General features: G+C 41.7%; 1 protein-coding gene across 2 annotated transcripts in view; it reads left to right on the forward strand.

Moving 5' to 3' along the window:
- Nucleotides 1–12,165, forward strand: part of TMEFF1 (transmembrane protein with EGF like and two follistatin like domains 1) — a 314,378-nt gene that overhangs the window by 301,344 nt on the left and 869 nt on the right. For both annotated transcript variants that reach the window (XM_075314890.1, XM_075314889.1), the window contains exon 9: nt 7,400–7,558. In XM_075314890.1, the coding sequence (XP_075171005.1) occupies nt 7,400–7,558 (159 nt within the window). The remainder of the gene's footprint in view (nt 1–7,399; nt 7,559–12,165) is intronic.

Raw genomic sequence — 12,165 nt, forward strand, 5'->3', positions numbered from 1 at the left:
ACAGCATGGGTGAGAAGAGAGCGCGAGCGGGGGGGGGCAGAGAAGAGAGTGCATGGGTGACTGTCTTGGGGGGGCAAAGAGCAGACTGCACGGGTGACAAAGCGTGACGGGGGCAGAGACGAGAGTGCAGGGGAGTTCTGGTGGGGTAGAGGAGACAGCGCATGGGGAGAGAAGGGAGTGCATGAGAGGGGATTATATATAATAGTAGAGGGTGGCCCGATTCTAACGTATCGGGTAGTCTGGAATGTGTACGTAGGTTAGCAGATTGAATAATAAGGTAATGAATGGACTGGATGGGTTAGGTTTAATTTAGTATTCTTATAATTGTTTATTAGTTTCAAAATGACAAACAACAGAAGGAACAGTTTTAATAGATGAGTCTAATGTTTAATGATGTCCATGGCTTGTAATGAAAGAAGGCCATGAACAGTGTAAAGTTAAGTAATAATATGCTGATGCTGTGATGTGGCAAAATGCTAGTATGTTTTTCCATCGTGGTGCAGCCACCATCCTGACATGTGCCCCCATCCTGCGGGGTAATGTGTGTGAGGGGCGGAGTGCGAGGGGGTGGAGCCGAGCGGGACCATGGCGCTGAGGACGAGGACGTCAGTGCTGGGAACTGCGTGGCTGGGGACAAGTGACTATCCAGGTGTGTGTGTGTGTTCAGTGTATACATGCGGAGGGCGGAAAGCGGGGGGTGCGGAGCTGAGTGGGGTAATGTGTGTGGGGGGGGCGGTTTGTGGGGGGGTGGAGCCGAGCGCAGGGCCATGGCGCTGAGGATGTCAGTGCTGGGGACTGCATGGCTGGGGACAGGTGACTATCCAGGTGTGTGTGTGTTCAGTGTATACATGCGGAGGGTGGGGTGCGAGGGTGCGGAGCCGAGTGGGGTAATGTGTGCAGGGGCAGAGTGCGGGGGGGGGTGGGGTGGAGCCGAGTGCGGGGCCATGGCAATGAGGACGTCAGTTCTGGGGACTGCATGGCTGGGGACAGGTGACTATCCACGTGTGTGTGTGTGTTCAGTGTATACATGTGGAGTGCGGGAGGGTGGAGCCGAGTGGGGTAATGTTTGCGGGGGCGGAGGCGAGCGGTGGGTATGTGTCGGCTGTGCGCTCCCGTGGGTGCAGCACTCACCAGGGAGTCGGGGCTCCATGTGGGTGCGGGGAAAAGTGTCGGGCGTCGTCCTGTCGGCCCGTAGTTCGGGCTGTTCAGTTACCTGAGCCGTTGGTCACAGGCTCTTTAGCGTGCGGTGTGGCGACGGTTGTCACTGTAATGACGTCATTTTGGAGCAAGACAGACAGAATAAGGCAATTATATATATATCTATAGATAGATATTATAATATAAGGTGTATGTGTGTGTGAGTATTTGTGTGTATGTATCTCCTATAGACTCACATTAGGGGCTATATATTGTCTTCATTACGCAGTGTTCATTTATCTATCAGGTGCTGGGGCAGAATACTGACAGGGAAAGTGTGTGCAGAGGGCGGGGCTGGACAGTGACTGAATTCGGCAGTCAAACATATCATGTTTGGTTGTGCTGAATGTAAACAAAGTGCTGCAGAGAATAAAGTGAAAAATCAAGAGGAACAAAAGTTAGAAAACAAAAAAAAATAATGTAGGGGTGTTTTATATGACAATACAGCACAGATTAGCTTAATATTTCTTTTGGAGTTTAAAGGAGTTGTCAAACATAAACAGGGACTTCCATCAAATAATCATCTTGATACCGCTGACACTATAGACAGCGGTTTCTATGGGGTTAAATGGCTGCTATTGGTGTTAATACTGATCCAGGCCAGCAGGGTGTCACCTATGATACCTAATTGACATTTGCTGATGATGGTGCCAACTCTGCTTGTGAGCCAGCGGCATCATCGCTCTGGACGTGTTCAGGTGATTTTTAGGAAGCCGCCTTCTACTGATCCATGCATGGACAGCGGGTGTCGAGAAGTGGTTAAAAAAAATCTTAAGCGGGCTTTACACACTGTGATATCGGTCCAGATATCGCAAGTGTGGGTACCCGCCCCCATCTGTTGTGCGACACGAGCAAATCGCTGCCCGTGCCGCACAACATCACCCAGACCCGTCACACATACTTACCTGCCCGGCGACGTCGCTGTGACCGGCGAACCGCCTCCTTTCTAAGGGGGCGGTCCGTGCGGCATCACAGCGACGTCACTGAGCGGCCGCCCAATAGAAGCGGAGGAGCGGAGATGAGCGGGACGTAACATCCCGCCCACCTCCTTCCTTCCGCATAGCGGCCGGGAGGCAGGTAAGGAGAGCTTCCTCGTTCCTGCGGTGTCACACGGAGCAATGTGTGCTGCCGCAGGAACGAGGAACAACCTCGTTACTGCTGCAGTAACGATTTTTGAGAATGGACCCCCATGTCACCGATGAGCGATTTTGCACGTTTTTGCAATGATGCAAAATCGCTCATAGGTGTCACACGCAACAGCATCGCTAATGATGTGCGTCACCAATTCCGTGACCCCAACGAGTTCGCATTAGCGATGTCGTAGCGTGTAAAGCCCCCTTTACTCTCCATATTCACCTGCTACAAGCAATCCAGCAGCAGGGAAAGAAATGCCTCCTCTCACACACTGTTCTCCAATGTGATGTCACACACATCGGGCACACTTTTCCTTCTGCCTGTCCTCTGCTGTCCCAAGGATTGCTTGGGAGCTTCGGCGGGCCACAGATGACAACCTCAGGGGTCACATGTTTGAGACTTGCGATCTAGAGCAATACATAGGGATCTGGAGAACACAGCACATAACAGTCAGATTAGAAGCATATATGTGTATCATATGACGCTATGGCTATTCAGTAATAACATAATTCACATTCTATATTGATATTTGGCCAACTCCTCTAATTGCCCTTATATTAACTCATTGTGTCAGTTTAGATATAGACAATAATAGATATATGCGGTCGACATTACAGTGCGTTTTTTCCTGCTGGAATATTAGAGGCAGATGTATGCAACTGTATTGGGTTCCTGTGGATACCAGTCTTTGGCACAGCCTGTATTCTACCCCACTGTATTCAGATATATTTATATAGCACAATACATTGTATTTAATGATTCTTCCTAACATACAACTCCCTTTTGTGTGTTGTTTTTTTTCTCTGCCACTCTCCCAACTTATGTAATTATCGAAACATTATTTACATTTCTGCTTGCTCTCGGGTTACCATGGTAACACAAATAGGCCAACTCTGCAGGACATTTTTTCACGTGACCCCCACTCATAAGATCATACGACAGAGTATCCATGAGCACAGCTGCATTATAATGTCAGTATGACGCATAGCAACTGATCTTATTTTAGGTAATATTTTTTTAGTGGATGTCGAATTATAGAAGATTGAGTGCTGTAGGCAGCAGTGATACTTTCTATGCTTCAGGGCTCGTTCAGACAATCGTGTTACATTGACGTGTTATGTCCTTGTAGTAACCAGTATGATTCAATAGGGCTGCTCAGATGTCAGTCCATGTGATAAATATTGTAGCATGCACTATTTTATCAGATGAAAGCTGCCCATTCAAGTCTATAGGCACCAAAAATTCAGATCTATATGGATCATCTGTATTGCATCTGACTTTTACGGATACATTGCCATTTATAACCTAGGGATGTATATGATCCTGGATGTTTTATACTGCTCATATATAAATACAGATGTAAAAAGGCTGGGACCAATCTGTAAAAACAATAAAATGCCTTTTAAATATTTTTATTCCACTTGAATTACGTATCTAAGAATACTTTTTCACACCAGTAACTATTCTCGCAGTTTTCATTCTCTTTGTTGAGTTGTTCTCAGACCTGAAGGATTTATTTTGACATAATGGGAATAGGACAGTTTCCAATGTTTCTTCTAAACAATCCCGGCTATACTGAAGGCCTTCATTTACACCTAGTATGGACACTCGGAGCTTCAGCCGTCTTCATGCACCAGTGCTTCCTCCACCTCGTTCTTTGCTCGGGTGTCTAGTTCAGGTTTCATGGTTGTCAGGTTTTGATATCTGTACCTGCAACTATGGATTTTAAAGGAAATAATGTGCATTCGTAGCTTCTTTTGAAGTAAATACTGCTCACATCTTATTCGCTCAGAACAGTCCATCATTGTAAGGAAAAGGCACATCAGATTTGGAGCCAGGATTTCTAAAGAGAAGTGCATTAATTTACTATTGTGAGGGGCTGGATCAGGAAAATATATAGAAGGTAAAACGAGCAGTGGGCTAAGTGGAAGAGTAAAATGGAAAATGTATATATTTTTAAATGAAAAACATTCCGACATATATAATATTTTATCCTCTCTTACCACACTTTATCACTCTTTTATGACAAAGTGGGAATCTTACATGGGCCGGGAAATTCTCATGCCCTTGTGGTAGATCATATGATCATGGGCAGCTAAGACCTTTCTCTGTACCACACTATAAAGAAAAACCAATATAAAATACTAATGCATTGATACCAAACCCCAGATATCGTGCATAGAATCTTCCCCTCTTCTACAGCCAAATGCAGGAAATACCTAAAAGCAGTGGCAGCACTACCACAAATATCGTAGCACTGTGAGATGATATCCCAGTTCTGATTGAGGGTCCAGATCCTCATTTATCAAGTACTGGGGGACACAGTTGCTTTAGATCCACTTACTTACCTGTGAAATGTCCCTCCCAGGAATATGGGAAAGAATTTGGACAGCCTGTTTCTACATGTATTAGCTTCTACCAAAATGCCAAAATTGCCTCCCACTGGAAACAGAATTCTGCCCCCACAATCGAAGAGCTGAAGACAAGGATCAGGGAGACAGGGAGAATAAAAAACCTAACTACATACATAAATAACCAAATGGACTCATTTAATCGAACCTGGGACGCTTATGTTTTTGGGCTAAATAACTTCGGGTCCAAAAAGGAAGGAAAAGAAGAGAAAATGGAGCACTGGTATCAACATTAACTCTGACACTTCTACTCTTTATCTTTTTCCTTTTTGTCCCTTCCCCTTATCTATAAATAGTTATAGGTGTTTGTTTGTTGGACACTGTATCATAAAATTATATAAATTAACAGTTTAAATATAGAGTATATATAATATATATATACATATATCTCCTGCATTGTATCCTCTATTGATAAAGCTGTATAACTCTTCTTTAAAAAAATTCGCAACACAGCATTATTGGTAAATACGCTTTGATAAGTAGTGAAGTTTAATTTATACTTTTACAAAGTATACAACTATATTTTCAAAAATACAAGAAACTCCAATATAATCACTGGAAATATTTGGATCCTCTTCACTGTTCTCAGCCGAAAGTCTAAGGATTGTAGTACAAATGTTCTCGGTGAATATATTAGAAAGTTCAGTCATGGCTTGGATTTAGTTATTTAAGAGCTCGTTATAAATTCCATGAGATCCCCTCTAAGATGAAAATTGTAAAATGTTTTCTAGCATTAAAGCTGCTGACACATTTCCATTTTGCATCTGGTGTAATCTCTTAATCTCATCGGCCAAATCTAGCACTGTATGATATTGTCATTTTAATATAAGTCTCGAAAATAGATGTGTTTGAATGCCTTTAGCAGAAAACATGCCTGCCAGGCAAAATAGCTCAGACCTGCTAAGTCTTACATTTTATTTCTACTGGGTCTTTTATGATTAAGATGTAGAAAAACTACATTTAATTCACAGATGAAATATCCAAATAAATATACGGTAATAGCACTGGCGCTGGGCATCAATAATTCAATGTATGCTGTTTCTAATAAGCATACACGTGAAATAAACATGAGCTGGAATCAGTCATGGTTTTTGTCCTTCACTTTAGTTTATTAGTTTACTTAAGAATCCTTTCATCTTAAACTAAAGAAATAGTGTATATTAAATGCTAACATAAAATACCTGTGTGATGATAGATAGATAGATAGATAGATGATAGATAGATAGATAATAGATAGATGATAGATAGATAGATAGATAATAGATAGATGATAGATAGATAGATAGATGCATCGATAGATAGATAGAGGGATAGATAGATAGAGGGATAGATATAGATAGATAGATAGAGGGATAGATAGATAGAGGGATAGATATAGATAGATAGATAAAGGGATAGATAGATAGATAGATAGATAATACATCGATAGATAGATAATAGATAGATAGAGGGATAGATAGATAGAGGGATAGATAGATAGATAGATAGATAGAGGGATAGATAGATAGATAGATAGATAGATGGATAGATAGATACATGGATAGATAGATAGATAGATAGATAGATAGATTGATAGAGGGATAGATAGATGATAGATAGATAGATAATAGATAGATGATAGATAGATAGATAGATAGATAATAGATAGATGATAGATAGATAGATAGATGCATCGATAGATAGATAGAGGGATAGATAGATAGAGGGATAGATATAGATAGATAGATAGAGGGATAGATAGATAGATAGATAGATAGATACATCAATAGATAGATAATAGATAGATAGAGGGATAGATAGATAGAGGGATAGATAGATAGATAGATAGAGGGATAGATAGATAGATAGATAGAGGGATAGATAGATAGATAGATAGATAGATGGATAGATAGATACATGGATAGATAGATAGATAGATAGATAGATAGATAGATTGATAGAGGGATAGATAGATAGATGATAGATAGATAGATAATAGATAGATGATAGATAGATAGATAGATAATAGATAGATGATAGATAGATAGATAGATAGATGCATCGATAGATAGATAGAGGGATAGATAGATAGAGGGATAGATATAGATAGATAGAGGGATGGATAGATAGATAGATAGATAGATAGATACATCGATACATCGATAGATAGATAATAGATAGAGGGATAGATAGATAGAGGGATAGATAGATAGATAGATAGATAGAGGGATAGATAGATAGATAGATAGATGGATAGATAGATACATGGATAGATAGATAGATAGATAGATAGATTGATAGAGGGATAGATAGATAGATAGATACATCGATAGATAGATAATAGATAGATAGATAGAGGGATGGATAGATAGATAGAGGGATAGATAGATAGATAATAGATAGATAGATAGAGGGATGGATAGATAGATAGAGGGATAGATAGATAGAGGGATAGATAGATAGATGCATCGATAGATAGATAGAGGGATAGATAGATAGATGGATAGATAGATAATAGATAGATAATAGATAGATGGATGGATGGATAGAGAAATAGATATATCAGTATTTACACACTGGGACGCTGCATGAAAGTGAAGCTAACAGAACACAAGGACTGAACATGGTCTTCCGAGACACTCAAGTACAGTCATTTCTTCGGCTTCTTTTCTCCTCAGGTGTGAATCAGGATACACAGGTCAATACTGCGACAAGACAGATTTCAACATACTGTATGTGGTGCCAAGCAGACAAAAGCTGACGCATGTCCTCATTGCAGCCATCATTGGAGCCGTACAAATCGCCATTATAGTTGCCATTGTTATGTGCATAACAAGGTACATATTTATGTTTCATAACTACACTTTTTGTTTTATTGTGTATGTTTTGTCTAGATGAAAACATTTTGGACCTTATTTCAATTCTTCTATATATGATTGATCATAAAGCTTATGTACTTTTACACAAAAATATGTTACTGGATTTGTTAGGCTAGTTACAGTCCACAATCTTTAATACTTCATTCAGTTTCAGATTACCCCTAATTATACTTAGCATATTGCTCCTATTTGTCCTCACGAATATTACATGCTGGATGTGAGGTCTGAGTTTCATTCCTGTACTGCTTTCATGAGGGATCTCTTCTCCTTTGTGTTGATAGACAGTGATGCTGAGGAGGGCATATTTTCACCTTCCCTTTGCTACAGTGTCCTATTGTCTCTTCTCTCTCCGTAATGACAGCCTGTGTGATTCCATTCTTCACCCACAGATTGTCAAGTGTGCTGTACTCTGTATCTATACTTTAATATTGTACAGCATGTGTAATCTGCCCTTCCCAATGTCTTTGATGTTTTCTCATTTTTGATCTGCCATATACAATGTTCTTCCCCATTTGCTGGTATCTCTGATAAAGCTTAGGAAGGCAGAGAGTGCTTAGTGCTGTTGAATGTACAGTAATGTGCAAAGGTTTAAGCAGGTGTGTAAACTCTTAACACTACCGTTTTTGAAAGCAGTCTTATAAGTCATAGAGAAAAATTGTACAATTCATAAGACATCTCTGGATAAAATTCATCTTGACCCCCACATTGAACATGTGGGATTAATAACTGGTGAAGTAAGAAACTAATTAAAACAAGAGAGAGGGAGAGCTGGCACTTCCATCTTCATTGAAGTGTGATCTCCTGGTGTGGACAGGTAATTACAGCAGAGGGATGCTAGGGAAAGAGACAGCAAGACTGAGAATAGTCTACGCAGAGGAGGAGAACCGCCTTCTCAGGCATATGCTTCCTCTCATCAAAGCATCTTTGGTAGCCACTCTGTCTCCGGTGTCCAGATATGAATATTCAGGTTTTGCATCAATTCAATATTTATGGGAGATTTTTGGCATCGTAGCGAAAGGACGAAAAAAATGCATTCACTCCTGGCACTCCTGGCTGGCAGAACCCCTCTAATTTAATGTCAGCTAAATGTATGATGCTTTGTTACATATCATGTTTCAGTTATAAAAAGATAAAATCATGATAAGAAACATGACAAAGGATATCTTTGCCCTTGGGGGTTCCAGGTGAAAGATATCATAAAGTTCTCATAAAATTCTGAAGGACCCAGCACATCCCACAAATATAACTCACCTCTATGAGCTCATGTGAGGACTAAGGACATAATTTTCAAATCCCACCAAAGACAATATCTACAAGGAGTTTGTATGTTCTCAGGTCTGCGTGGGTTTCCTCCAGGTACTCAGGTTTTCTGTAACACATTAAAGACATACTGAAAGGAAGCTTAGATTGTGAGCCCCAATTGAGTGCTGTTCTTGATACATTAGTGGCATTGGTGGCATATCTGTGTGCCCTCACGGCTTTTTCATTCCATGTTCCTGACAGTTTATTTTTATCAGAAACTGTAAAGTGAATGAACAAAAGAGAAATATAATCAAATCAATATTTGTTGTGACCACCCTTTGCCTTCAAATCAGCATCAATTCTACTGGTACAATTGTACACAGTTTTTGAAGGAACACAGCTGGGAAATTGTTCTAAATATTTTGGAAAACTAGCACTGTCTCATTTCCAAAATGATAAAAAAATATATCAGTTGATTACATCACTCCATAAAAACATGAAGACGGGGAATTCATTAAAAACATCAAAAGTTGAGATACAGGTAACGGTAAAGAGACAGTTTTCACTCTGGAATGCTAAAGCATGAAAACCATGAATGTAACAATATACCATAGATATATGCATTATTGCTAAAGGAAATCTAAGAAAAACTGAGATATTTAGCATACAAAAATGGCCATTTTTATATCTACCCAGTCGCCATGTCACGGCGTATCTCGTAACTGGCCACAGGTGATTTTATTCACTATAGCAGGTTCCTACTTGCCCATACACAGGAGGTTTTTAACCCAGAGAGAGGCGTCAGTATAGTGAAGGTACCCAGTTACGAGATATGCAGTGACGTGGCAACTGGGCAGATATAAAAATGGCCGGTTTTGTATGCTAAATATCTCATTTTTTCTAAAATTTCCTTTAGCAGTAATGCATATCTATATTCATACATTCATAGTTTTCATGATTTAGCATTTCAAAGTGCAAACAGTCTCTTTTTTTGTAATTACCATGGTGTATGACCTGTGACATGAAACTGTCTTCCACAACCTCACCTTTGTAATGGAGTTTGGCTGTTTTTCACACAGTTTTAAGACTCACACAGAGCTGTTTCTGTTTTGATCATTATCACCTGTTTCGTTTAAGGCCTTGTGCACATGCTGCATTTTTTTGACGCTGCGTTTTTGTGCAATGCATTTCAAAAACACAGCAAAATACAGGAACAAAAACACACAAAACCGCACCTACTGCAAATCGCACCGGAAAAAATGCATGCGTTTTTACTGCGCTTCAGTGCGTTTTTGGCTGCGTTTTGCTGCGTTTTTGTTCCTGCATTTTGCTGCATTTTTCAAATACATTGCATGAGTTAAAACGCAGAAAAACGCAGAAAAGAATTGACATGTTGGGGGTTTTTTTTGTCAGCTCAAAAATAAATGCAGCTAAAAAAAAAAAGTACTGTGCGGACAGCAATAATGAAAACTCAGATTTTGCTGGGGAAGTTTCTGACCAAAAACGCAGCGAAAAACGCACCGTGCGCACATAGCCTAAAGGGGGCTTTACACGCTGCGACATCGCTAATGCGGAGTCGTTGGGGTCACGGAATTCGTGACGCACATCCGGCCACATTAGCGATGCCGTTGCGTGTGACACCGATAAGCGATTTTGCATCGTTGCAAAAACGTGCAAAATCGCTAATCGGCGACATGGGGGTCCATTCTTAAAAATCGTTACTGCAGCAGTAACGAAGTTGTCCCTCGTTCCTGCGGCAGCACACATCGCTGCGTGTGACACCGCAGGAACGAGGAACCTCTGCTTACCTGCCTCCCGGCTGCTATGCAGAAGGAAGGAGGTGGGCGGGATGTTACGTCCCGCTCATCTCCGCCCCTCCGCTACTATTGGGCAGCGGTTCAGTGACGTCGCTGTGATGCCGCACGGACCGCCCCCTTAGAAAGGAGGCGGTTCGCCGGTCACAGTGACGTCGCCGGGCAGGTAAGTATGTGTGACGGCTCTGGGCGATGTGCGGCACGGGCAGCGATTTGCCCGTGTCGCGCAACAGATGGGGGCGGGTACCCACACTAGCGATATCGGGACCGATATCGCAGTGTGTAAAGCCCGCTTAAGGCTATATGCACACGCTGCATTTTGTCGCGTTTTTTGGTGCAGTTTTGTTGTCAGAAAATTCTGACTTTTGACATCCCAGCAAAGTCTATATGAGAATTCAGATTTGCTGTGCGCATGTTGCAAACTTCTGACAAAAAACATGCAGCATGTTTATTCTTTTTGCGTTTTGTCCCTGCATTTCTCACTAGTGATGGGAGGATTCTCAGATCAATCCCCCACCGACTCTGTGTCGACAGAGGATTGACCTCCAGTATCTGGCTGAATGCCGGTCCCCAGAATATGCCGTAAAGGGGGTAGGAGCAAGCTTTTCATACTCACCAATCATCGGCATGGCTGTGACACTGCTCCTGCAGCCACACATTCTGTTTTCGAGGCCCCTCATTAGGCTCATATATATTCACTGCTTCCCCCGCCTACTGGCATCTGCGATTACTTGCAGTCAGACAGCGCCCCCAGCCTGTGTGACAGCCTGTCTGATGCTTCCAATCACAGACCCGGTCTGCGGGCATACAGTAAAAAGAATTAAATAAATTAAAAAAAAACTGTGTGCGGTTCCCTTCAATTTTGATAACCAGCCAAGATAAAGCCAGACAGTTGGGGGCTGGTATTCTCAGGCTGGGGAGATACACAGTTATTGGGAGCCCCCCAGCCTAAAAATATCAGCCTGCAGCCGCCCAGGATTGTCACATCCATTAGATAGGACGACCCTAGCACTTTAACCGGCTCTTCCCAATTGCCCTGGTGTGGTAGCAATCGAGGTAATAAGGGGTTAATCTCAGCTCACAGCTGACACTAAGTCCTATATTAGTGATGGCAGGCATCTATAAGACCCCCCCATCACTAATCTATAAGTGAAAAGAAAGAAACACAAACACTGAAAAAATTCTTTATTTGAAATAAAATACAAAGAAGACCCTCGTTCACCCCTTTATCAACCCCAAAAACTTCCCTGCAGGGTTTTTTTTTGTTTTGTTTTTTTTTTTTTACACTTTTTCTTGTTTTTACTTCTACTGTTTAGATTGATGCTTCAGCTCTGAACCGCAGAAATGCTGCTCTGTGAATTCCGGTGCTTAGCCGGCGTTCAGAGGAAGTTCGTCATGACAGTGACAGGAGCTCTCAGACGACCCCTGGCAGTGATGACAACCCATTGGTACCCCACGATCCCATCACCCGGCTGCCGATGGCTGAAGGGAATGACGTACTACCAGCTG

This window comes from Anomaloglossus baeobatrachus, chromosome 6 (assembly GCF_048569485.1).
Source record: "Anomaloglossus baeobatrachus isolate aAnoBae1 chromosome 6, aAnoBae1.hap1, whole genome shotgun sequence".
NCBI lineage: Eukaryota > Metazoa > Chordata > Amphibia > Anura > Aromobatidae > Anomaloglossus > Anomaloglossus baeobatrachus.